Source organism: Epinephelus fuscoguttatus, linkage group LG15 (assembly GCF_011397635.1).
Source record: "Epinephelus fuscoguttatus linkage group LG15, E.fuscoguttatus.final_Chr_v1".
Lineage (NCBI taxonomy): Eukaryota > Metazoa > Chordata > Actinopteri > Perciformes > Serranidae > Epinephelus > Epinephelus fuscoguttatus.
The window spans coordinates 35,997,270-36,025,128 of NC_064766.1; the positions used below are offsets into that span (position 1 = coordinate 35,997,270).

A 27,859-nucleotide genomic window follows, 5' to 3' on the forward strand; every position below is an offset into this window, starting at 1 on the left:
TACTTTAGCACAAAGCCAAGAAAACACCAAATGTGTCACTGTGCTCTGTAGTGTGAAAAGAAAAGATGTCCTGCAATGAGCAGATCATGTACAGGATATATACTTTATGTAATATTGTCAAACAGAGTGAAAACATTTCTACTTTCTAAACTACTTAAGGCTTTGACCTGAAAATCCCGCACACTGCTCTTGCTCAGCTTCACAATTTATTAGTAACACTACCGTTTCAGTCCTCCTGGGCCTTCATCAAGAGTGTTCAACACTATTATTTCTCACAATGAGGTTAAATTGAAACTGCCCCGGCCATTTCACAGGTGTGCGCAGCTATGAGGGAATTAATCAGCTGTTGGTGTGTTTTTCAATAACTTACAACAGCCTGTGCAGCATACAGTATGTCACATATCCCACAAACGAAGGGAACGAGAAAGCTCCTTACACAATAAAGGCTATTTACAAGATTATTTACAATAAATTTTGATCTTATGAATGAACACGTCGGTGTTGCAGCAAAATCTGCAAACACTGTCATGCTATAATGGATTTGGGGACCTCAAAAGACTAATTTATGATAAATGGCACAAGAGTAAAAAAACGCTAAACATTTTGAATATCTTATGAAAGCTGCAAGGCTGATGTGTTCATTCATAAAATTATTGAGAAACACACCCACGGCTGATTAATTCCCACACACCTGTGCACACCTGTAAAATGGGTGGGGCAGTTTCTATTTGAGAACAATGGTGTTGAATTTCCAGGAGGACTGAAACATTAGTGATAAATTGTGAAGCTGAGCAAGAGCAGTGTGAGGAATTTTTGTTCACAGACTAAAGTGATGTTTTCCAAGCACCTGTATCTGAGACAGTTGGGTGTGCAAATACCTTTCTTTCAACTACTTAAGGGAAATTCTAAGGGAAACAACGGTGACATTAGGTCAAAACACTGAATTGTGCATTAAGTGAAACCCCATGGTTGCAGTCAAAGTGGAAACTGAAATGTCACTGATGCTGGCAAATCGTCAGCCATGGTCCACTTTGATAATTTCAATTAAATTAACTTTTTATTTTATTTTATCTTACTATATTTATGTTTATGTTTATGTGTATGTTTATTTATTTATTTTTCAGAAATATATAATTATGCTTTAACCAGAATCATAAACATGGACAGTAGTTCCATGTGGACTGTAATTACTGGGGAGTTTGCATTTTGTAAAGCATCCGCAGCATTTATGAATGGGGCGGAGGTCATGGGTGTGTACTCATTGAATTCAGTTTCTAACACTCTGGCAGTCTTTTTAATTGGCACTGGCCTTTCAGTTATTGAGGTCACTACTGCTACTGTATGTTCAAAGCAAGATCCCCACGATAAACCCATATGCGAGCGTGCATTTACGGGTTCAGTTGTAACTGACGTCATTAATTGATTAGAGCTGCTTGCAGTTTGAGGGGATCTGCAGCTCCAGCTCCTTACAGTGAAGCCTTCTGCTTCTGCACAGACGTACAGTATAGTAACCAGTCAGAGGGTGATACACGCTCTGACTGCTACCAAGAGGAGAGAGGAGATCTCTGGGACTTCATTTGGCGCAGCAACAGCCAGTGGTGGAAAGGTTAAAAAGTCATTCCGGAAATTTACTGGGACCCTGATTGGATTAAGCGCAACATAAAAGGACGCGGAATTAGGTGATTCGGCTTATATTACTTAATCAAAGAGGTGGGCATATTTTATTTGTGATTTTTAAACCTGTTCGTAAAAGTGCTCTTGTTTTAAGCAATTGAATCTGTTGTATAGGCTACCAAACACTGCTGCAAATGTGTTTTTCGTCCAGACAATCTGCGCAAATATAGAAAACTTTATGCATTGTTAGTGATCTTTCTTGTGGTGATTCTTTTTTTTTTTTTTTTTCTTTTTTTTTTGTAATTTGGGAATATGTGCCTTCCCTTTCTCTTTGTACATTAAGTGCCATTAACGCTGCAACGTCATAAGATGCCAGTTTGGATAGCACTCAAAGGGTGTCCAAAAGCGTAACTCAAACACAGAACACAGGAGTAGGATCGACTGATTTTGAACCACAGACCTTTTTTTTTTTTTTAAAAAAAAACAACAACAACAACAATCACTTAAAAATCCGCTTGTTCCTCACTACTTCCTCCATCTTAATTTATCAGTTAACTTCGCTTAAGCCATTTCATTAAAGCTCTGAAAACCGTGCGTAACAGTGCGTCTGGATAAGATTTGCGCCTTTGCGCACGGAGCGAGTTTGTAATAATTGTTTGTAAAAACTTATTCAAACCATGACTAAGTACACTGCTGAAAAACTAACAAAAATGCTATTGCTTAATTTTCGTTGAATCCGCGCTGCTCTTGGCTGCACTTGTACTTTGACATGCAACCAAGTTTCCCCTCTGACAAAACATGTTTATGCAAACAGCATGCGCGGTTTTGGAGCCTATAGCTAACCACAGTGACAGAGACAGATCATGTAGAGGCAATAGAGCTGTCTACATACACTCACTCTGTTTCACTTAATGCTTTTAATTTGTTCCATCTGGTAGCTGCTGGCTGCCCCTGCTTTGAAGGACAAAAGTGTGGATGGGGAAAACAGCAAGAGGTGAACAGAGGGTCAGGAAGTAGAGGAGAGAGACAGTATGCATTCATAAAGACATAGGTGTAGATTTCAGGGGACATGTACCCCTCAATATACAGAACATGTGCATTTGCCCCCCTCAATAAAAGTAGCAGAGGACTTTGACAAAATTAAACTGATGCAGAAAAGGCACAATTTGGTGCATTGAAATTCCCCAGAATGCAGAAAATAAAGTTTTGATGCTAAACAATTTTCTCATGGACGACCCCCAAACCCCACGTTTCATATGTGCCCATGTGTGAGGTGCATTTCCCTGTTACCTATTATACAATCACCTGTTTATTGACCCTCCTCTCATCCATTGATCCATATCTGTCAGTCACTATCTGTGTTTTCATGCTACTGATGCAGCATGAAAACACAGCGATGGAGAGATTTGATGTTGTGATCACATGGGGAGCTTCAAGACATGTCAATGTAGCCTTTGCTTTTGGATTTTAGACACATGTAAATCACATGCAGTTAAGGATATTTAAAAAACTACTCTGTTTTAATTCACCCACAGGCAGAAGCCAAACCTTGACATTTTAAAATCATGCTTGTAACAACTTAAAGTAAACAGACTGAAGCTAATATATTATGATTGACACCAACCCTTAATGTTGCTCCTGAAAAACTCTGATCAGTTTCCAGATGGGGCTGTTAGATGAAGACATTGCCTTCCACTCCAACATACCTGTGCCACTGGATATTACCGTGGCTGTGGTCTACTCTGTTTTTGGTGAGTAAATTCTACAAAAATTCAAAACCAGTTTGACTTTTTTTATTCCTTAACAGATGAAAAAGATTTACTGTCACGATAAAAGCCATCAATGAGTTTTCTAATTGTTCTGCTCAGGCTGAAATGAGTAACAGCATTAAGTTTGTTTTTGTATTTTTGACTGTGTTATTAAGTGAGATGCATTCAGCTTCCACCTTTGCATATGCATGACTTTACTGCATTTACTTACCATATTTATGTATAAATCCCATGTCTCCTTTCTCAGACATGCACACATGAACACACAGTCCTAGAGACACAGCTTTTCATGTTTCATCTGTGCTTCTAACACGTCAGTGTAAGCAGCCCTTCATAATGAATTCTATGACTGGGCTGTGTAATGAAAAAAAAAAAATCATGATCTTGGCAGCATTCCTAACATTTATTCATAGTAGTCTGCACACTGTTAGGAGGAAAAGGCATTGTTAACTGATACTTATCTGACATTACTAATTTAAAGATGGTCATTTTACAGCTATTCCCGAATTGCTGTGTTTTTCCTAAGTGTGTCTTTGCAGCCTTTTTTGTCTGTCTTGTGCCCCTGTGTTGGTCAGTGAAGACATGTAACTTATGAAGCTGTCATTGTTATGCTCATAGAAATAAAATGAGCAGAAAGGACACCAAACTGTTTGCTGGGTCATGGCAATTGTCGTTAGTTGTTATGGTGACGACATACATCAGTAGGTGAGTGTGTCACAGTCACTGGTTTAAAGGAGCTATATGTAAGAAATCTAAAGCAAATAGTCGTAAAATCCTCCTAATATGTCACAGAGACTAAGGAATAATGTTCATATAACATACTGATCTCACCGACAACAATAGTACAGCCAGAATATTCACATTTAAATTTTTTTTTTACAGTCTGCAAATCATGTTTATGTTTTGAATTTGTGTTTTGGCCTGTTGCGCCACCTACCGCCGTCTACCAGTCACGCAGTCAGTAGAGTCTCAGCATCAGTTACAGTTATGACTGAGCTGCAATGGCTGACGGTGCGACTAAACCCAAACGACCTCGTTATGATTCCCAAAAACGGCAAGACAGAACTCGAGGCAAAGCGAGGGTCTATATAGTAGATGCTTTTGAATGGTGGAGACAGCGAAGACAGTGAAAGCGGAGAAGAATTTGAAATTGGATGTCGAAGTGGCTACTCTTCTCCTCGACAGGTAAGCTTTAGCCAAAGTTGGCTAACTAGCATCATAGCTAGACGGGGATGGACATTTTGTTTACTTTCAACTGTTATTCATTTTCGATCATACATTGTAGCCCATGTGCAGGTGGGTCATCGACCCGACTGATTTTTTTGAGAAACAAACGTTAGCAGCACAGCAAGCAGCATTAGCAGTGTCCTGGTACATAGCATTAGCAGCCGGCTCCTCCTCCGCTGTTTCCTGGCAGCAGTGTTAGCAGCAAAGAAGCCGGACTTGCTCGAACGGTCCGCTGGAAAACCGAAGATCAAGGACGCAGCGATGTGGCCCTGCCACGGCAGCCGCCTGTGGGCAAACAAATCAGTCTCCAGCGTGCTGCTGTCCAGCAACCTCAAATCTGTAGGGGAGGGGGGGGCGGACACGACTCGCGGCAGTATTTTGAATTTGAGTGCAGTAACCGTTTTGGCCACATTCTTACATATGGCACCTTTAATATTAGCTACTCTTAGCTTTATTTTTCTTATTAAACAGGAAAATACAACCTTATACAAGTTTCTGTCTTTCACCAAACTGAGACTAACATTAGCTTAACTGCCTTGTTAACTCATCATAAAACACACTTTATTTAAACTCTACAGAAACAGTACATACAGTACATCATGTTTCAACAAACATGATATGAATAGCAGCAAAAGAAGCTGGGAAATAACAGTAACACTGATCATTTAAAAGTAACAGATTGGTTATTTGAAAACACAACATCACTACTCCATTGCTCATTTGGTTGTTATATGGAAGTTAGCTCGCTGCAATGGTTGCACCGGCAATTATACACATAAAAATGGCCGCAGCTCTGACTGTCCCGCTATGTTAATTTGAATTAGAATGTCCGTCCTACTCTGATTTTAATTCTATGGCTATGCTTTAATTGTCACCTGAATTTAAGGATGACCTGTGGTTGTATTTCGCTCGTGCCAAGCATTGCTGGTTAAATATGTAAATTTAATAGAAATAATAATCTTTTTTTAAGAAAGCGCTTTTCAAAACAGAGTTACAAAGTGCTTTACATGTCAATAATTAAAACAGACAAGACATAAAAACAACAGCTTTTAAAAGAACTGATAAAAAAAACATGTTGGTATGTAAAAACTAAGGAAATAAAAAGATGAATGAACTGAAAACTCAAGTATAATCATGAAAGGCTCTCTGATAAAATTATGTCTTAAGAAGGGATTTAAAAGAAATCACTGACTCGGCCGACCTGATTCCCTCAGGCAGATTGTTCCAGAGCCTTGGTGCCCTGACAGCAAACACTCTGTCCCCTTTAGTTTTCAGCCAAGCCTCTGGAACATACAAAGACCTCTGTCTGAGGACCTAAAAGTACACCCTGGCGTGTGGTACTAGGAGATCAGAGATAAAGCTGGGAGAGGGACCATGAAGAGCCTTAAAAGTAATCAGTAAAATCTATTCTAAAACATACTGGGAGCCAGAGTAACGAGGCTAAAACTGGAGTGATGTGGTCACGTCTTCTGGTCTGGAGATGTTTAATGGTAGTGGTGGCAGATAATATCTACGATTGTACCACCTGTTTAGAACTTTCAGATACGTATAGTATATGAAAAGTTACACAACCATCAACATCTGATAGGTGTTTCAATAGTTTAGACTCTCTTCAGTCATTATGTCATTCCATGCATGACAGAGCTTATAAATAAATCGTGAAACATTATAAAACAGCCTATTAGTTTGACAGAATAAAAATATTTGAAAAATCTACGTCCAAACTAACAAAAAGGACTCATTTTAAAAAATAGTTTTTGTTTTAATTTAAGTGGGAAACCCCAAAAGGTTTGGGTTAAAATCCAGTTCTGACACCAGCACTTCAATATGGTGGCACACAACCAGCACTCACGCCATCTGATCTGTTCTGCAGGAGTATGCTCACTGTTTGGCAACAGCACGTTGCTGTACGTCTCCTACAAGAAAAAGCATCTTCTGAAACCAGCCGAGTGCTTCATCATCAACCTAGCAGTTAGTGACTTGGGCCTGACTCTGTCCCTCTACCCCATGGCGATAACTTCAAGCTTCTACCACAGGTATTACAGCTCGTACCTACTGTAGCATTAACAGCTATCGAAGCTAAGTACCAAGATGAAGTGGCTGTTCTCACCACCAGAGAATGGTATACACTCACACTGTATGGAAGATTGTTTATATTGTAGGTGCTGCTTTTAAATCAGACTCCCTTTTACATTTCACGGTTCATTTAACTATATGGTTGGTTAGCGATATGATTGCCTGTGAGTTCACAGATATGGAGTGTCGAGCTCACGCTATTCTCCTCTTTTCCCTTTCACCCTCTACCTCATTGATCTTTCTTCCCTTTCTGTGCTTTGTTCTGTCTCTCGCTCTTTCTCGCATAACCTCCTACGCAGGTGGCTGTATGGGAAAACAGTGTGCTCCATGTACGCTTTTTGTGGCATATTGTTTGGCATCTGCAGCCTGACCACTCTGACCCTGCTAAGCATGGTGTGCTTTGTGAAAGTATGTTATCCACTCTATGGTAAGTCTTCAAAGAAGCTATTTTTGCCTGACGAAATGACACAGGATTAACCATCACATCCCTAAGTGGCTGATTGTTGATTTATCTGTGGAAGGAAACGAAATGATAATCCCCTCCACAGAGCACTGCGCATTAGCCTTTCTTTGATGACTGACAAGTCCCTCGGCTGCGTTCAATACGTATTACTTGTGATGTTGGTTAATGCAACGCAATGGAGTTTTCAGTTTGACCTCAAGAAATTGTTCTCCCAGGCAACGTCACAACAGGGTTTCTGTCCAGAATTCTAAATGAAAAGCTGAATAATTTTCTTAATCACTGATATTCCTTTGAAAGACCAGCAAAAATAAATCTTAATTACATTTATTTTAAAGTCTCATTGTGGCATCTCACCCCTGATATTTACAGAGGCACTTATTTTATTATAACTTGCAGACAGTCATGATGTCCTCATATGTCAGGCTGATGTAACTCAGTGGTCATCACCTCTTCTTGCTTCAGAGGCCTTACCTTTCACCTGTTGCTGCACTAGAGGCCTGCAGCCTACTTGACACACATCAATCCAGATAATTACCCTATGTTCCCGTAGCACTCCAGCCAAATGGATACAACTGCCAAGCTGCCCGTCACCAAGGAAAAAAAGAGTCTGGCACCTGTCTGTGAAACGGCACTAAAAAATTCTCTGACCAAAAATACACTTGGTCTGCCATGCTTGCCTCTGGCTGGAATATGCCCAGGCTGCAGTTAAAAAGCCCAGTGACCATGAAAGAGCCTACTTTGTTAACCTGACACACCAGATGGTTGGTTACTTAGAACCATCTGAGAAAGCTGTCATTGGAAACCGTTTGGAAAAGGGCCGGCACTTTCAAAAAATACTTGGCATGGGGTTGTATCAACCATCTGTCCATCAATGTCTATCACGGGTCAGTCTGGAAGAGAGCAAAAACATCTTTTCCCATCAGTGCTATTTTTGCTCTTCTTCAATAAAGAAATACTCTCCAGTTCTGATATAACTGATGCTATTGCAGCACCTACGCTAATGTCTTTAAGAGCTGCCCTCTTTGTTTTGAACGTACAGTCATCTCTCCATATCTCGTCAAACACTGAAACCACACCGTTAGCTGCCAAAAGCTCCTCACTGCACACCAACTGGTCCGAACCACTGGTGGTGTGGACGCAAATTACTTACTGTAAAGCCTGACAAGATGGTTTTACATGTTATCTTGTAATCCTGCAATTCTTGCATGATCTTGTGGTATCACAAGAATCCAGTTGGATCCCGGTAACTACTTTGTGGGCTGATGAGTCAAACAGCTCTCTTGGTGAGATACTTATGCTTCCCATGAAGCCATTGGAGGCAACCCACTTCCATTTATAGTTGTCAAGGTGTCATAGTATGACACACTCCCCCGTCTGAATTTCATAACAAGTTGACTGAGAAGGCTCAATTGGAGTCTCAAACACACCAGCGCTAAAACACTTTCATTTTTTTTTTTTTTCATGTGTCGTGTCATGCTCTGGTCATGGTGGATAGCATGGACATTGTGCACTATGTGAACCATCAAGGATAGTCGTTCGTTAATCTCTTACACAAGCTTACATTCTCCTTTAGAGAGTATGGGAAACTGCATCCAGCTTTCCGTGTGTCAGATTTGTGATGGAAGATTTCTTTGTACCTCAGTAGGGATGTCACGAAAACTGACACTTTGGTACGAAGTTGTTGCCATAATTATAAAAAGGATGCAATTCTGGACCTGCCAGGGCAGCATATATGCTTAGTGTTCTAGTCTGCCGTTAAATGCAGAATAGAATATATGTTTCCTTGAAAACAAAATCTGGACAAAGGAGTGTATGTTTAAGACATGGGATTTATTTTGTTTTACCGTAGTATCAAATTGGCTATTGAGGGTTGTGAAATTTCACTAGCATTGGTAACTACTACTAAATTCTGGCAGCCTGACATGCTTATACCACAGGAGAGCACACAGCGTCTACTGTATTTTCCCCATCTCAATCTGGATGCACCCAGACCGGATGGAGCTCCCAACCTGCCCAGCATGCCAACTTCACGCAGCAATGTGAGAAAATGTGCAGGATTTGAACCTTTCCCATAAGCTCCCTTTTTTCAATTCTTCACGCAAGAACTTCCATGAGTGTAACACCATGAATGCCTTCCAGGAAAACTGTCTAAAATGAAGCAGCATTATTCCCATTTGAACGAATAGTTCAACTCCCACACTATGGTGGTAGCTTTTGCCTTCAGATGGAGTCAGATGACACTGAACTAGATTGTTTTGAGCACATCCTGTGTATAAATGGAGTAAGTTCTTCTGAGAAGATGCTGATATATTATAGCGTAATTTAGGGGGGGCGAATCAGTGAGTAATAGATGTGCCAGAACATTTCAACTGCACGGATAATAATCTTATTGTGTTTCTACAGGGAACAGGTTTAACTGCGTTCACGGCCGTCTGCTCATCGCCTGTGCGTGGATCTATGCCTTGCTGTTTGCCTGCTCCCCGCTGGCCCACTGGGGGAAATATGGGCCAGAGCCTTATGGCACTGCCTGTTGCATTGACTGGCGCCTGTCCAATCAGCACTCTACAGCACGCTCCTACACTGTGGCACTGTTCATCTTCTGCTACATCCTTCCATGCTGTGTTATTACAGCATCCTACATGGGCATTCTGGTCACTGTGCAAGCATCCCGCAAGAATATGGAGCAGCATGCATCGAGGCAGACACACATGAGCAGCATCCAAAGAATTATTGTTAAGGTAACGGGAGAGTTTGATAAACACAAATTATTACCTCAATCATTTGGCTCATAAACTATTAAGTGTGTTTACACTTTCTGCTAAATACTGGCTTAGAAATTACATGTTCTAAGAATAATCCTCTAAAGCACCATTGAGAATGACTATTACGAAAGAAGTTTGTGAGCTTCTGCAGTTTTTATGCCTTCAGGCCAGCAATAGCTGTGACCAGAAGCGTTATGTTTTCAGGGAGTCCATCCTATTCTCTGCCTTCAGGGAACTTCTTCAAATTTGGCACAAATGTCTACTTGGACTCAAGTCAAGGTCACTGTGACCTCGTCTGTCTCAACATTGTGAACGCAATAACTCATGAACGCGTTGAGGGAATTTGTCCAAACTTGGCACATATGTCCACTTGGACTCAAGGATGAACTGATCAGAGTTTGCTGGGCAAAGATCAAAGGTCAAAAGTCAAGGTTACCACATTCTCGGAACCCATCGGCTGTATTCGGCGTTTGACTTCCGGCAGACAGCGATACAGCCTCTGGGGGCAGACCCCCGATTTTTTGGCATTCCGGTTTGATTTGGGCAGAGGAGGGGAATTTCCGTTTCTGACTTTCGTTTATGTATAAGTAAATATGCTGAACCATTGCAATGGATTCAGAGTTTGCAGTGATGCCAATTATTAGGGATGTCCCGATCCAGCTTTTTCACTTCCGATCCGGTACCGATATTACAGCCTTGAGTTTTGGCCGATACTGATACCAATCCGATCCAAGCACGTATTATACATATTCACTTATTTTGTTGTCAGTCATGTTAGAAAAGGTTTGATCAAGCAAAGAACAACTACTTAATCAGGTTAGTTAGAATGATCCACAACAGTTGGTATGAGAAACTGACCTGTTTATTGTTAACAGGGTTAAATAAACAAACTTTAAACTTGAACATTAACATTAAATAAAAAATACAGCTGGTTTGCTTTGGCTGCTTTGGCCCCTTAATAAATGAAAAAAAATGAATCAACACAAGAAATCTTTAAAATGTCTAACAATGAAATTAACATAGCAGCAAGACTCCACACACTTGTGCTTTGTCCCCCTAATAAATAAAAAAAAAGATTAACACCACAAGACATTGTTGACATTTAACAAACAATGCAGCCTTTCCTTTTCAGTTATTTTAGTAGTGTTTCTGTAGTCCATCCGTGGCTCCAATTTCACTAATTGTGCCCAAAACAATGCCATCAGTGCTCTTTACTTAAACAGTAAGAGTGTAAACCAAATAAAAATATCACTCTCAAAAAACCAGAGCAGAAAACAAATAGTCAGTTAACTAAATTGACCACTACTCTTCCTATTCTCCATGTGTGTGTCTGCCGTCTGCATGCTGGCCTGGTGGATTGATAGTAAGAGCTGGAGCAGATCACTGGAATGGACTGCTTGAATCGTGGAGCGCTGGGCTGGTCGGAAAACCTGAAACGTAGTCCGTAAAAAACTGGATCAGAGTTCATGGATCGGCATTTTTCCACGCAGTCTGATCTGATGCCGATGCCCGTTTTTTGCTAATATCGGCGGCCGATACCGATCCAAATATCGGATCGGGACATCCCTACCAATTATGTTCCGCCTCGTTAGTTTACTGCACGAACCGTTTAACCTGGCAACAACTGCAGCCAGTTCAAATGTGATTGATCAATATCACGCAGACTACAAACAGCCTACAACCGGAAATCAGGGCTCTTCCACTCTTCTTGCAGAGGCAAGATCTCCGGGGTTTGCCTACAGACTCTACATTCACTGAATGTAGAGTCTGTATATAGAGACTAAGGTTACCGTGACTTTGCATCCATCACATTCTCGTGAACACAGCATCTCAAGAACACTTTGAGGGAATATCTTCAAATTTGGCACAAACATCCACTTTAACTTGAATTTGGTGGTCAGAGGTCACAGGTCAAGATCAAAATCACTGTGACCTCACAAAACATGTTTTTGGCTATAACCCAAGAATTCATACACTAATTATGTCAAAATTTCACACAAATGTCTAATTAGAAAAATCATGAAGTGATGACATTTTATATTCAAAAGGTCAAAGGTCAACTTCACTGTGACAAACTGTTATGCAAAAACACTTTTCTGGCCATCACTCAATTATAAATCTCAGGAATAGAAGGAGAGAGACAGACACTGAATTGTTGACACTAATCTTGGGTGCCCCCCGTGAAGCTGTGATGCTGGGGGGAAGATGTGTGTGAAGCATCCATGTTTTCCAGACATGCATGTAAACTGCGCAAATTGTCTGGTGCTTAGAGGCATACAACCGCCAGGCAGTAATTCTAGTTTTCATCATTACTGTGTTTCTGTATAATCACACCCCAGAAGAGTATTATTAATCCACTTGCATACTAAACACACCGACAGCAGTGCTAAGACCAAAACTTCACTCTTTCACCCATCAAATCTGTGGCCTACAGTAATTCTAATACAAGTAAAAGAAAGAATTGCCGATCACTGAAAACAACATGGTAGTGCGGATAATGTGGTGGTGGTGGGAGGGGGATCAGAAGTAAAATATCAAAGCTCCTCCTCAGAGACAAGAGTCCTCTGGAGAATTCTGTGTTGAAGAAACTGGTTGTGACCTGAATAGAGCCTGCACTGATGGAGCTTCTAATTAGCAGTTACAGGCTCTGACTGTACTGTTGTGGATGAGAAGCTACTGCTGCCTTTGTAGATAAATGGTCATCATCATCATATAGCCTTCTCCATAAGCATTACTCTGATTCATGCACGAAAAGGATCACAAAAAATCAATTCAGCCCGTGTAGCCTCTGGCTGATACTGCTCAATAAATCTTTCGGGTTATGAAGATAAATGCTCACATTCAGACAGCCGTTCCAGCCACTCACTGTTTAGATTCCATCTTGTGCTTTTAAAAGATAAGTCTGGGGAACTTCTTTATTTCCCTTATTGTCATCACATACTATGAAAAGACAAAAGCCAACAATTAACTGATCCTACTAACAAGTATAAAAAAATGGATACAGCTTATATCTTTGTGCCCTGAACCTCCACTGTCGTCCAAGAACTATAACATCAGCATTGTGTTTTATTCTCAGTCAGTTTCATATATACCATCATGCTCTTGTTTGACAAATATTTACTGGAAACTACAGCGCCCAGATGTTCTAAGAAGCTACGTAGCCTTTTTAGACATGACAGTATGTATTCATGATGCGTTTTTAGAACCACAAACCGGATACGTCACATTTGTTCGTTTTATACGTATCATTATTTCTAAAGTGACATATGAGCTCAATTTGTCATTGGGAGGTGGAGACCACTGTTTGAGACTAACTAACAACAAAAAAGATTGTTTTTTTAGCCACCTGTCGCTGTGTTTCTGGCGGAAACTGTGCCACAAAACAGCAGGTGTTTTTTACTGAGACACTGCTGAGTTGCCAGCCAGGATTGTGTCCCCAAAACTGGGTATTTAACAACAAAATATAATCTTTTCCTAACCATAACCAAGTGGGTTCTGTGCCTAAACCTAACCATGTTAACCATGGCGTTACAGTAAAATGTTTCAATGAATTTGCTAAATAATAACATACAAATGCGAAGTATCCATGTGTTGCAGAAATGTACAATACCAACATTTATGCAACTGGGTTGTTTCAAAAGTAAGTTGCCTTTGGATATCAATTGTACTTTTCTCTTCTGTGATCTTTTCCTGCAAGCTAAGTGTTGCCGTCTGCATCGGTTTCTTCGCGGCATGGAGTCCATATGCTGTGGTGTCCATGTGGGCTGCCTTTGGACACATTGAGAACATCCCTCCTCTGGCATTTGCCTTGCCAGCCATGTTTGCCAAGTCTTCCACCATCTACAACCCAATCATCTACCTAATGCTGAGGCCGAACATCCGCAGGATGATGCGCAGGGACCTTGGCGCTCTATGCCACACCTGTCTGAGGGGTTGCCTCTGGTCCCAGGGGCCAGCTAAGTGCTGCTCCAAGCCAGAGATCAGGGTCAGACTTCGCTCAGTCCACAGACACAACAACCAGTTCCCTTCATCCAACTCCTCTGCTCAACCTCCGATGGCAGCATTAAAGGACCACAGCTGTGATAAGTGCAAGGATGCTTTCGAATGCTTCAGACACTACCCTCAGATGTGCAGCATCATTAACCCTGCTATCAATGGAGACTCATCCAAGGATCAAGGCACTCCAGTTCCCCAAACATATAAGCAGAAGCCTCAGAGCGTGTGCCACAAGAAGTCTCTACTGGCTATCATGTGTGCAAAAAGGACATCAGAAATAGACAACTTCCATATTAATTTGGAAATGGTTCCAGGGCATGCAAAAGTGGCTTGGCCCTGATATTTCTCCAAATTCACAATGTTTACACAATATCTCTGGACATATTTTGCAGATTATGTTCTTTCACATGTGGAATTACTTAATTTGTATTTTCAGGAAATCTGTTTCAGCAATGTACCACGAAGCTCCTTCAGTATCTGGGCTGAGGCCATGTACCTTATTTATCCTTTGTCGCCTACTGTGCTTTTAGTTGGCACAACTGACACAAATGACAGAATAGATTTTAGGTTAAATGCAGACACAGTTTGCAGCCCTTAAACAATATAATCATGATGCTCTGGTGATATTTACAGTTGAAAGTTAGCCGTTAACTAGCTTCTAAATTATTGTGTCAGGGCTACGTGGCTGAGGATGGATAGGTTTAGGAGTTTTCCACCTATTTATTTCCTGATCAAATTTGTCAAAAAGTGCAACTCTTTGAGCTCTTGTTCATATTCAGATACCTGCTCAGAGTAGGGCTGCAACTAACGATTATTTTCATTGTTGACTAATCTGTCAATTATTTCTTCAATTAGCCGACTAATCATTTTATCGAAAAAATGTGTTAAAATGTTGAAATATGTCGGTCTGTCTCTCCCAAACCCCCAAAATTATGTCATCTAATGTCTTGTTTCGTACTCACACCAAAGGGTTTTAGTTCACCATCATGGGAGAGTGTGTAATGCTGCCAATATCCGAACGCAAGAAGCTGCAATAAGAGTATTTTGGGGTACTTTTATAGTACTTTTCTAAGACAAATGACTCAAACTGATTAGTCGACTACTAAAACAGTCACTGATTATTTTAATAGTCAATTAGTCATCGATTAGTCAACTAATCGTTGCAGCCCTAGCTGAGAGTATTCAATCCCCTAGGCGGGATTATAAGCATTGCAGCTACTTAATTTTCTATTCAAATCAATATCAAACTGCCTGAAAGCAGCCTATTCCTCAAAGCACTACTGGCAGCATCGCCTGTCTGGAATTACTTGTTGCGTGTATTTCCTAAACACGGCTGGATTTAATGAAGTGCTCCTCTTTCACATTCAAGTTTGCAAAAGCTTGGACAAGTTGGGTGGAGAGCAACTTTCAATATGTATAATAATTTGGATGCATCTTGTTTTAACCGTGAGTGGCACTTCAAGGCCCCTGGAAGCTTGATTTCAAAAGCATTACTCTATGTAATGATTGGTGCAGTTATGCAGCATCACCTTTTTTCCAAATTAGCCCCACCTATTTCAAAATTAGTCAGGGGAGCACAACTATTCTAACTGTTGGCAGAAATGTAGGAGTGAGTTCATGTAGGATCTCATCACTCATGGTAAGCTGCTAACATGATAAATGTATATAGTATTTTAACTAAAGATCCTACTCTTAAATTAAAGTCGACATTATGCACTTTTCAACACGTTTTAGACAAGTGCTGTGTTTCATTAAATGCTTGAAATTAGTTTTAAGTCTAAGTGACTTATTTGCTGCTAGCGTTATCAAAGTAAAACCTGGGTTAAGCCTCAGGGAATCAGGGAATTAGCTGGGTACAGTGGGAGTGACGGCCACCGATGATTACCAATTATTGACTAATATTTATATAGTTAAAGTATTCGTGTAGTTACTACATTGTGGTATCTTGAGTATCACCTTTATACATGTTTATCCTGGCTCGTGGCTTTGTTGTGAAAGGGGTCAAAACAAGTGTTTGGTGACTTCCGTGGTCAGGACTTAACAGACTCTTCTGGTCAATCATTACAGCCACATACCAGTATGTCTACATGGGAACTGAGAAGCCATCTCATCTCAAAAAGCTGTCAACACTTCCTTTACTATGCCAGTATTGTTTACACTTGACAACTGCAGGTATATAGTTTATGGTGCTTTATCAATTATCTATGTACACACTGTGTGGAGCACAATGCTGCTACATAATACCATGGTTACGGCACTGCACAATATTGTCTATCCGTATTGTGGGAACTTAGACTGAAACAATTCTTTATGTGTGCTGTGAAAATTAAATATTTCTACTTATTTCTGTATATGTATGTCACTTCAATAGATGGAATGGGAAGACAGACACATCAAAGAAACCAAAACAATCCAAATATGCAGCTGTACATACATTCATCAGTGGAGAAAGAGGTGTTGTCTGTAACTGTTGTTGTGTGTAAATCCACTGTGTAAACTAAACATGATTGGAATGGGATTTAGGTAATCACTCAGGACCAAATCTTTGACAGCTCAAACTGTTGTTTCGGTTTCTCAGCCGCTCACAGAATTGCTACCATCATATCAGCGTACATCACGGGCCTGCCGCTCTTTCATCTATTCTAATTACAGTTTTGTGGTTTTACCAGTCTCTTAATTACTTCTCATGTTGTCGTTGGTTGCAAGGCGTGCTGCTTTTGATAAACAGAAGTACTTAATTAGATTTTATCTATCGGTCAACAGGGTACCATTTTAACAGCATCCCTAGATCTGATAGAAAACGGATGTAATACCTGTTACAAAACTGGAAAGCGTGTTCACGTTTGTATCCCAGGACCTTATCAATAATCATCAGTGGCATAGACGGATTAATTTTCTTGTGTGTAGTGAAGAGATTATTCAACTCACCAGGTGAAAAATAGCAGCAGTGCACACTATCAGCACATCTGTAACGTATTAAAAGGTCCATAGCAATATGATCTCAAACAGTAAAAGGGAAATTAGTCTTCCTGTCAGGTTTATTCCGGGGAGTTAAAGCGGATGATTTGGACAAACACACTGCTGTTGAAACTCTGATGCTCAGGAAGAACGATCCACAATATACACTGTCATGAACAGCAAATTCAGACTTAGCTATTATATGCAGAGCTTTATAGAGTCTAATTTGGGGTTTTAGTGTATTATAGTCTAGTTTAGGTCAGAAAAATACTCATTATATTCAGTCCTACTGCGAGGCAGATTCAGATCTGGTGTTTTTATTGGGTCGTCAATGGTGGATGTGGTTGCTTGTTCCAGTTGCTCTGCAGGGTAATGTGATTTTGCGGGATGTGACAGTCAGTGTAACCCCATACTGCTATCTAATTGTATACTGTATTGTCGTAGTATGTCGTCTTAAAATTATGAACATACTTAACTGTTTTATACTAACAATAAATTATACATTCAATCACAGCGCAACTTTTGAATGCCTCCGCCAAAATTACAAATTCATTAGGTCATTAAAATGATTTTCCAAGTTCAGTTGTTATATTTTCTGTTTTCTTGGTTATTCAAAATTTGTTTGAATTTTTTTTTTTAAAAATCTAGGATGGAATTGGGATATATTCCGATACAGTTAATGTTGAATCTTAGACGTTTGAAAGTGACGACAGTTTAGATGTTTTATATTGATATGCATTGACTAGTTGCAGAAGATATGAAATGCACGAAAATAACATTTACATTGGAATTGTAGAAACATATGTACACAGTTTATTCAAAATATGAAAATGGCTTTAAAATACATCCAGGTTTGTGAAAGGCTTGTGGAACTGTAGAGTGAAAACAGGGTGGTGACGTTTTTTTGTGCTACATGTCAGTCTACTATTGTGTAGTGAGAGGAACATCGCAGCAGTCGAGACCAAGTAGAAAAGATACAATAAATTTTGTAATGAAACAGAACACAACATCAGATAATCCCAGAGACAATCTAATCTTAAAATGCTGAGAAAAGTATTTTGTAATCATCATAATGCTTGGTACAGTTGTGATATAGTGCAGCACAGTAGTTCGTCAGTTTACAGATAATCTGATATTGTTGCATTATTATCATTACAGTAAATCCACACACTGACCACTCAAACAAGCAGCCTAGTAGTAATTCATGCACCTACACTGAATTGACAGCACATCATCTACAGCAGGTCTGAGAATAAAAAGGGAACTTACTTAATAGTATACTGTCTACTGCTCCCTACTGGACACATGGGTAACAGAAATTATACACATGGATTAGTGGAATACTGCACTAAGGTTTCTGTCCTTCTGTTGACATTTTTCCACTTTATCTGTCCTGTGATTAAAGTCATGATGTTTGTGTTGGGCTGGCATAAATGTTTACCACACACACAATCTGATTGTCCCTGAATATGAGTTCATTATTCAGTTAAAGCTACACTAACTGTCTACAAACATATTGGCTATCACATTAAGAAACATTTCTGAAAACAAACAAAAAAAACTTGACTTTATAGTAAAAATATTACTTTTGTAATAAATCTTTAAAAAAACTCTCGCTTTGACTTGCTACATGCCAAGAGGCACCAGAGGTGGGACCAAGTCACTGGGCCTCATGCAACAACCGACTAACACATTTTCTCCTATTTTGTTTGTATAAGTCTGGTTTTCACCGTCCACATACTTTTGTCCAAAGCCAGGAAAAATAAGTTTTAAATTTGAGAACATCAAAATATATATAAATATATTATAATTAAACTGAGATTATGTTTTAGAGTAATTTTAAATGACTGAATTATTAAATGTGTGGGCTAAAGAAATACTACTACACTTGGTCCATTGATCCCAATACTGTAATTTAAGTTACTGTGTGTCGCTCTGCTGACCAGTAGTTTAATGTAATGTAAGTAAATTTACTCAAGTACTGTACTTAAGTACAAATTTGAGGCCTTAGATGAGTAATTTATTCTAATGTAACCTCCTATTTTCTACTACAGAATAATTGTAATTTTTTCCACTGTAATTATTTAATAATTTCAGTAACTAGTTACTTTACAAAGTAAGATTTTTACACACAAACCGAAAATATGAAAATAAAGTGCAGCTGAAATGACTAGGAAATTGATTAGAAAATTAATTGGATAACTGTTTAAATTACATTTTATGCAAAAACATTTCAGGCTTTCAGCTTCTCAAATAGGATGACTTGCTGCTTTTCCTTTTAATTCATTTAAATATTTTGATGAATACTTTTTTTTCTGCATTAAATACTTCTACTTAACTTTAATACATTTTCCTGATTGTACTTTACATATTTTTACTGAAGTAACATCTTCAATGCAGGACCTTTACTAGTAACAGAGTATTTTTATATGTTATTAGTACTTTAGGATCTAAATAACTACTCCACCACTGTTGCAGACACGGCATTTACAGCATCATGAATGCTTAGCCATAGCTGTTAAACTTTGAAAACACTATTACACTAAAACACTTTAAGTTTATTCAACAGAACGTGAATTCTCTGGTTCATGTGCCAGAGTATTTGCACACTGCAAACAGTGCTGAGGGGTTGTTAGCTATGCAAACAAGTTACTTATTATCAACTGGGATTCATGATGCAGCTCACATGGGTAAGAGCAGATTTGGATGGTTAAGAACAGTTTGTGTATTTGGAGTTGATTTCTCTTTTCTTTTTCTTCTTAACAGAAAATTAAGAGAAAATATAAGACAAATTTAGGAGGCTGTTGCTGCATGAGGCCCATTGTTTTACAAGTCACAAGTCAAGTCTTAAGTCTTTGCACTCAAGTCCCAAGTCAAGTGCCAAGTCAACAACAGAGCAATAATATATTAAACTTTAGAGAGCCATGAATGCCTTCTGATTTTTGTATTTATTTCATAAAACAAGTTTGTTGGAAGACTGCATGTGCAATTAATGACCCGCATGTTTTCCAAAAGGCCATCTGGTTTTTGTTGACCACAGTGTAGTTTTTGTACACAAACAAAAACATCTTTGGTATTACTTTTTCTGACTGACACTCAGTAACCTAATGTTAGTTCTTCATGGTTCTCTTCTGCAACTTGAACTGATGCTGTCAGACTGGTTCAAACAAGGTGGATCTGTGGAATTAAGTGGTGACATGCTTGGAAGGAATAGCATTAATGTTAGCCGGTTCTGGAAATGAAGGGATGATTATTGATTCATGGCACACTTTTTGAATAACATACTTGTTAATCTTTGGTCTTTGGAGGAGGTATCGAATATTTTCAAGTTAGAAGTCACGAGTCATTGGCTTTAAAATTCAAGTCAAGTTGCAAGTCGAGTAATAAGTCATCAAATTTTTTACTCCAGTCCAAGTCCTGTGACTCTGGTCCACACCTCTGCCAACTACAACCTATCATCTGGCACTTGAATAAGAAAGACAATTATTTAGGCCATCATTACTTTATGGTAAATTACAAAATAAACAATGATTTCAAAATTCCATTGGGAGAACCTGAACTCCTAATTTTCTCGGAAAGATAGAAAAGGTCATTTAAAAATACACCTAGAGCTTTAACACTGTCACAATAAAAGTCAAGTCCTGGTGATCATTTTAGGGAAATGACTGAATTACAGGTTGTGTCCAGTAAGACACCACAGACACTTTCTCTATGACAACGGCTGGCGGAGAGCTATTTGGTTATTATGAATAACAAAGATCTTTTTCTTGAGCTGAGTTTCCTGTATGCTATTTTCAACGCTCTGAGCAACACAAACAACATTCTGCTCACTTGTACTATAATCAGGGAAGACAGAGATGATATTTCAAACCAGTGGCACATGAACCAACGTTAATATGTTAGGGTTGAACGGGAGCCTCTAACCTGACCATCCACAGGCAGAAAGTCATTTAGAGGGAATGAGGTAGAAAGTCGATCAGATCTAGGAAGAAGAACCGCAGGCGTTCAGTATTTTCTGGATGACATCTACCTTTATGGTGCCGTCCAGAGCACGGCAAAGCTTCCCGATTGTGCAGCCGATGCTTCCCTCCTTCATTTTCCAACGATCCAGCATCTGGTGAACCATCTCCGGCAGGCCGTCGCGGAAACAGTCGTGTTCAATGGTCTCTATTTCCACAGTGGTCAGACCTAGTCGCCGCGCACAGCGCTTCCATTTGGCTCCGATGTTGTCCCTCAGCAGATCCAAGTGCTCCTCGGTCACAGCGTGGTCCTCTAAACCACACAGAAGACACTTGTATTAGAGCAACTATTTATTCAACTTCAATGAGGAATTGTTTCAAGTTTAACAAACAGCTGAACCACAAAATACTGTTGCCATGACTATTATTGCATACTGCATTATCTACTTTATCTTACAATGTGTTATCACTTAAAAATAACATCCAGAGTGGTAACAATTTGTTGATTAACTGATAAGCTGATGGACAAAAAATTATTTGCAACTATCTTGGAAATTCTTTATTTATTTTTTGTCATTTTTCTTTACTCTGATTTCAGCTTCTCTAACTTGAGGATTTGATTTTTTTCTTTGCTGTAAATAATTGCAAACTGGATTCCTTTATGTTTTGGACTGTCATCACATATAAAAAGAATCATTTTAGCTATTTTCTGACGTTTTGTGACAAAAACAATGAATTGCAGAAATGATTTGCAGATTAATCGAGGGTGAAAATAACTGTAAGCTGGCAATCATGTTGACAAACTGAGGAGCAAAAAGTATCCAGAGATCAACTATCTGTTCCACGACAGAAATGTTGTTGTACTTTACCGTATTTCAGTATGCCTTCTTTGATGGGAGAGTTAACTGGGCCAAAAGGTACAGATGAAAAACTACTGGAATCGCAACCTCTGATACTCATCGCGTTGTGGCTCCCAATCTGGATCCCGCTGGCGTTGTGAATGTAAAGAGATGCTAGACAAGCACAAAGCAAACACACATAAACACAGTCTCTCCCATACCTGTTGGTCAAAAGTGACAGAAGCAGCTGCGAACACCTCTGGCATCTAGATCTACATGTTTTTGTGTACCTGGATCTTGTGATGAGCAGCATTTGGAGGGAGCCAGGAGACGCCCAGAACTGATGTCAGGAGCAGATGTATCAGACACTGGGAAAGCTGGCCAGGACTGCTGACGGTCATAGTGGGAATGTGGATGTTGCTGGTTTAATTGAGATAGAGAAGGGGAGCTGGTAGACATTGGAAGGTGGGATGGATAAGGTATAGAGGTGTTCATGGAATCATAGAGACCAGCAGTAGGGCGATACCAAGCCTCTTCCTGGCTGGAAGGCTGCACCGGCTCAGCTTTTGTCCAGGAGTGGACAGAGGAGCCATAAGAGGGTCTGTCTTGTTCTGGTTGTCTGATAGCGTGATCTGATGAGCTGAAGTGGTTTTGCAGGAATGGATTTGAGTTGCTGCGATGGTAACCATTGGCAGCTTCAGCCTGGTTCTCACTGTTATAGCTACCATATTTGTGATACTGAAGCTCCCGACCTAGTTTCTCCTCCAAAGCTGAAGGGACCGCCTTTGCGTCTGACTGAATAGACTCCACTGGCTCTGGCTCAAAGTGGATGTCATGCAAGTCCTCAATACTGGCTTCAACTGGCACAGGTACACTTCTGTCTGAGCTCACCAAAGGAGCTGGGGAATCTGCAAGGTAAGGAGAGAAGTACAAGCAATAAAGCCACTCTTACAGTACAGTATATTCAAGCCATCAAGAATACCAACAGTTCTCACCTGCCAAAAAACAATCCTGGGTCACTGATAAAGATTTCATCTTCTCAACAAGTTCCTCCGGGCCTTCATATAATTTCTGCGTAAAAATCACACAAAGAATCATTATATCAAATATCCACAATTAATTTTTTATCTGGCTTTATTTTAACTTCATTTCTAGAGTCTTCACTGTGCATAAGACGAGGTTACACATCATCAGACGCCAACGAAAATATATTACCCTCAGCTCAAGTAAATCTTCCTCTACATGTGGCTCAAGTTTTTCTGTGTAGAAAGGAAGGAAGAAGTCGTAGCCCTCTGCAAGGAAAGAAAAAGGTCGGGAGAGGATGAGGAGAATATCATAATATTCATCTTAAAGGTGCATATTAGCTGCTGAGTAACAAATAGGTATTAAATAAAATAGTACAATCCATTTATTTGTTTGTTACTTATAAAGTTAAGGCTTGAATTCTATTAAAAAAAAGACATATTCCACTGATCCACATTAGAGCGTTTGCTTTAATATTTTAAACACACACACACACACACACACACACACACACACACACAAAGCACACCTTTAAATGTTGGCCGTTGTACTGGATTTTGATCCCAGCACCTCTTCATCAGCTGAATTATCTCCGCTGGCGTGTTGTCTGGAATAAGGTCCTCTGCTGGCCGCTGACCACTTCGGACACACTGGCTGATTTGTTCTTCACTCCTTGCATCTAGACATAGAAAAGACAATTTAGTGATCTGCACCAGGATTAAATTATGCAGTTAGGAATTAAAGCCTGTTAAAATGGTAAACTAAAATGTGCCTTATTATAAGGACTTAAAACATGTTTAATCCCAACTCACTTGCGTATGGCTCTTCCCCTGTGAGGATGACCCAAACCACAATTGCAAAGCTGTAGACGTCAGACTTCTCAGTAGAGACCGTATGTATACTCTCCAGGTGCTCGGGGGCCATGTAGCTCAGAGTGCCTGCACATCTCACCCCTGCCGATCGCCCCATACGACTCCTCCTGCGAGACTCCTCCTTTGTGAGTTTGCTCCATGTCTGACAGGTGGCCAGGCCAAGGTCTGCGATCTAGAAAACACAGAGGTAAAAAGAAATCACTGAGATTACCATGACTGCACAGTCAAATCTGTCATGGGCCTTAGTATGTAATATACCTTGATGTGAAAATCCTTGTCCACTAAAATGTTTTCTGGCTTGATATCCTTGTGTATGACACGTCTCTCTGTGAGGTACACCATCCCTTCCAAAACCTCTACGATGATTCTGCCCTTGATGGATACTGGCACAGAAACCTGCTAAGAATTTAGACTATTAATCTTTCCATTCATACAAAAATACCACAACATATTTAAGGCTGCAAACTGTGGATGGAATCTAGTGGAGCTACTGAAGTTACAGACATTAAATCTGAACATTTCCCTTTTCAATGTGACAACAGATATTAAACCTGCTGACCGTCTCCAGCATGACCGACAGGTTGCCTCTGGGGAGGAGCTCCATGACCAGTGAGCAGTCTCTATCCTCCATGATCACACCCAGCAACTTGACCACCCGCTCATGGTTCAGGCTCGCCATGATGTTCCCCTCCTCCAGCAGAGACCTTTTATTCTCCCTGGAACGTAAAGTAAAAAAATAAGAAGCGGATATTTGCCAGACAGGTGGCGTCGACTCTCATAGTGGGCTTAGGGGCAGGACATAGAGGTGTACCAATGTGATACTACTTTTTTTTTTAGGTGGAACAGTTATCAGACACCAGTGGTTCCCAAATAGTGGGTCACAGTCTAAAAGTGGGTCACAGGTGCATTCTGAGTGGGCCGCAATCGACTTGCAAATGTGTCAACTTTGAAAAAACACACTTTATTCTGAAGTATGATAAATGCCTGGCACGGAGTCTTTATTCTGAAGTGTCGTTTCCTGCTGTAGAGCGAGTAAATAATGGACAATTACTTAGCAGAGACAGCAGACTAGCTCATTATGTCCAAACACAAGTATGACACTTAATATACTGAGCTGTGTGGACCCTGAACTAATGACTAAGGAGAAATCTGGACCCCATGTCTGGACTGGTTGGGAACCACTGCAACACACAGTATGTCCTGCATGTGTGCATACTGCATGCAACAGTATGTATTTTATAAGAGCAGCTGCAGTACCTACTAAAAGTAAACAGAAAAAAATGCAAGTCAGAACGCAGCTACAGTGTCTTCGTCATCATAAAATTTGGCGTTTCTGTTATGAATTACAAGCTGTGTCATAGAAATCCAAGCACAAATGTTATCTTACATGAAAAGCGATTCAAATGAGTTCCACACTGTGAAGCAAAGATTTTAAATTTGAGCAAAAGAGCACTTGTATTACATCAATACTCAATACTGGTCAACTAGACACGCCTGAGTTTCAGTATTATGAGATAGAGATGAATTGGTGCATCCCTTGCAGGGCATATCGGAAATAAATCACTTATAAAAATCCCATAAAGTGGCAGTAAAAATATGAATTAAGTTTTAAGGGGAAGTGGTTTATGTGTATGAAAGTGCATGGACAGAGAAACGGATGTTGGACCTACATCCGCATTTTAGATAACCTCACATCTTATGTTGAAAGGAAGCTATAGAAATCAGAGTTTTTGCACACTGGATGGATGGACACACATTCCTATACTGCCAGACTATGCTTACAGGTTATTTTACACATGTAACATTCATTAAGCAATACAATATAATGAAATATGATATAATAATGTAACATAAACACAGCTCAGCCTCACTGGGCTGTGGAGAGTCTGTCTGGGCACATGATTCAAGTTACAGCAAAGGGGGAATACCCAGCAGCCCCCGCACACAGATGAACACAGAACTCACTCGTTGCGAATATGGCCTGTATACATGGTCTTCAACACCACCTGGCCGAGGGTGGCATGGTAGCACAGGTACACTTCCCCAAAGCCTCCGTAGTCCAGGGCCTCCTTTTTGATGAGATCAGCGGATCTCATGTGAAGTGAAGGCTGTGGCGCGGTGGCCATCCCTGCTTTGGTTAGAAGTCACAGTGAAGCAGCTGGACAAGACACACGACAGCTCGAAAAACTCATGACAAAGTAGCTGAAGTTTTATACAGCAAATGTTAAAATGCGGAGGACACGGATAGAAACACCGGAGCGGCGACTCGACCACCCGTGACGTTCAAAACACTGACAGGCTGAATATACAACAGTTAAGCTAACTCCTGACGTAGCCCAAAGTTTCGGCAACTTGACAAACTTAGCCGTCATGACGTAGACCAAACTCTTCACCCGACGAACAACATTAAACACCTAATAAGCTACTAATATAAGCAAACTGCAGTGAAATGTTTCGCTTACCTGTAAAAGTGCTTAACAATCCAAGTAACGCAGCGGTTCTTTGATTGTAGTTCCGGGATTTCCTCGACGTTCTTGTTCAAAGCGAAAGCTAACAGGCGACATGAAAACTACAAACAGCCTCACGAGTCGATAACAGATCAGGACAGCTCGCGAGCTCAGATTTTAGTGGCTTAAAATGTCTGAAAACACATTCAATAATTAATACAAATAAATGATATGATATCAAGCTGTTTTCTGTTTAATATTGTGACGTTTGAATGGGTTTCTGAGATATAGAATCACTATGAGAAAGTACTATTGTAAATCTTGCCGTGTGGCATTGTCGCCACCTACTGGTGAAATCAATTATCGCAGCCTGAAGAACTTGCATTATCTGATAGGGCTGTTGCCTTTTAATTTGAAGTTTAATGGTGATACTGGTTAACTATTCTGCTTGTCTGCACCTTCAGACAATTATCAGGTATAATTAGACAGCATATACCCCCTAAGACAGAGGTACAACCTTTTTCCTTAAGGGATCCCTTTGCTATCATTGAGGAAAATGGAGGAAAATGATGACCCCTGACTCACTGAAGTGACATATTGTCATGGATATTTCATTATTTCAGTGGGCTATATTCAATGCATGGCAAAAAAAGTACAGAATAGTTAATAAACTGTGCAATTAACCCAAAAGAAAGTGCAATAACTGCAGGAAGTTAACATAAAAAGAGTGATTTGGATGGATTTTGAGCAGATTATTGTCTGTGAATATCAGGCCTACATCAGAGATGACTTTTCCTGATATTTTTAGTAAGTTTTTATATGGTTATTATAACTATTATTTTCTTTTTAACCAATGATACATACAGTACAGATAGGTTTTTTGGTTGTTTGTTTTCTTTTCCCTGACACGTGGCCATTGTTCTAGCTCTAGCAGGAAGTAATTTCACATAACCTTTATTTAACCAGGAAGTCCCATTGAGATTAAAAATCGCTTTTACAAGAGAGACCTGGCTGAGGTAGCAGCCAGTCAAAACACATTTAAAATGCAGCAAATACAACATATGAACTTTATGATCCCCTTAAATTCATCAATGGATATTAAATATTTCTACTTTTAGATCTATTTGAAGATTGATCTAGAGAATGCAGTTCTCCCCAGATCTGTTAAAACCCTGGGTACTTTAAAAAGCAACCACTTGGAGGAGCGTAGCTGGTAACTAGCAGAGCTGACACTCAGAAGGGTGCAGAGGTAGGCCGGAAGTTTGTCCCATATTGCCTTATAGACAAAAATATACCAGTGCTGTAGTCTGCGAGTGGTCAATGATGTCCAGCTCACCAAATCATAAAGAATGCAGTGATGAGTAAGTGACTTTGCATTTGTATGCACATACAGTATTTCACTGCAATCAGCCACAGACAGAAAAGTAGCTTCCACAAGTTTTTTTTTTTTTTTTAGCACTGAAAGTAAAACAAGACTTATTTCCAAAATAAAAGATAAAGTTTGTATTCAGGTCTCCACCGTGCCTATATCCTGTGCAATTTAATTTAAGTTTATATCTTGAATAATAATCTGAACTTAAAAAATAACATTCATTTAGTATTCTTCACAGAAAGCTATGTAATTCTGAGATTTTAGCCCACTGTTTATTTATTGTAGTTTTCTTACACCCCTTGCAATCAAAAAGGCCTCACACCCCCATGAAGCTTTGGCGACCCCTAGTGGAAGGGTCAGGACCCTTCAGGTTGGGCACCAGTAATGTAAGATTTTACAGAATGGAAAACACCGAGGAAGCAAACTAATATTTTTCACGTCATTATCGATTAAAGCAGCACAGCTGGAATCATGCTTAGCCT

General features: G+C 39.9%; 2 protein-coding genes across 5 annotated transcripts; one reads left to right on the forward strand and one right to left on the reverse strand.

Annotated features, from left to right (window-relative positions):
• The first annotated feature begins 1,650 nt into the window (after positions 1-1,650).
• On the forward strand, positions 1,651-15,230 carry opn7a (opsin 7, group member a). Its single transcript, XM_049598419.1, has 6 exons — positions 1,651-1,710; positions 3,271-3,365; positions 6,484-6,646; positions 6,986-7,113; positions 9,553-9,887; positions 13,609-15,230. Exons 2-6 carry the CDS (start codon positions 3,278-3,280, stop codon positions 14,245-14,247), a joined length of 1,353 nt encoding a protein of 450 aa, XP_049454376.1. The 5' UTR covers positions 1,651-1,710; positions 3,271-3,277; the 3' UTR covers positions 14,248-15,230.
• A 2,178-nt stretch (positions 15,231-17,408) lies between these two features.
• Positions 17,409-26,151, reverse strand: ripk1l (receptor (TNFRSF)-interacting serine-threonine kinase 1, like). Of its 4 annotated transcripts, none has more exons than XM_049598406.1 (11): positions 26,021-26,151; positions 25,524-25,689; positions 24,118-24,274; positions 23,817-23,957; positions 23,499-23,730; positions 23,216-23,365; positions 22,879-22,955; positions 22,659-22,734; positions 21,954-22,571; positions 21,694-21,837; positions 17,409-21,137 (listed from the first exon to the last, which is right to left on the reverse strand). In XM_049598406.1, the coding sequence occupies exons 2-11, from the start codon at positions 25,682-25,684 to the stop codon at positions 20,848-20,850; spliced, it is 2,046 nt and encodes a 681-aa protein (XP_049454363.1). In that variant the 5' UTR covers positions 25,685-25,689; positions 26,021-26,151; the 3' UTR covers positions 17,409-20,847. The 4 variants fall into 4 exon arrangements, with proteins under 4 accessions (XP_049454363.1, XP_049454364.1, XP_049454362.1 ...); XM_049598407.1 differs by having other exon boundaries at positions 25,524-25,686; positions 26,021-26,105; XM_049598405.1 differs by lacking the exon at positions 26,021-26,151 and having other exon boundaries at positions 25,524-25,992.
• Between the last annotated feature and the right edge of the window lie 1,708 nt (positions 26,152-27,859).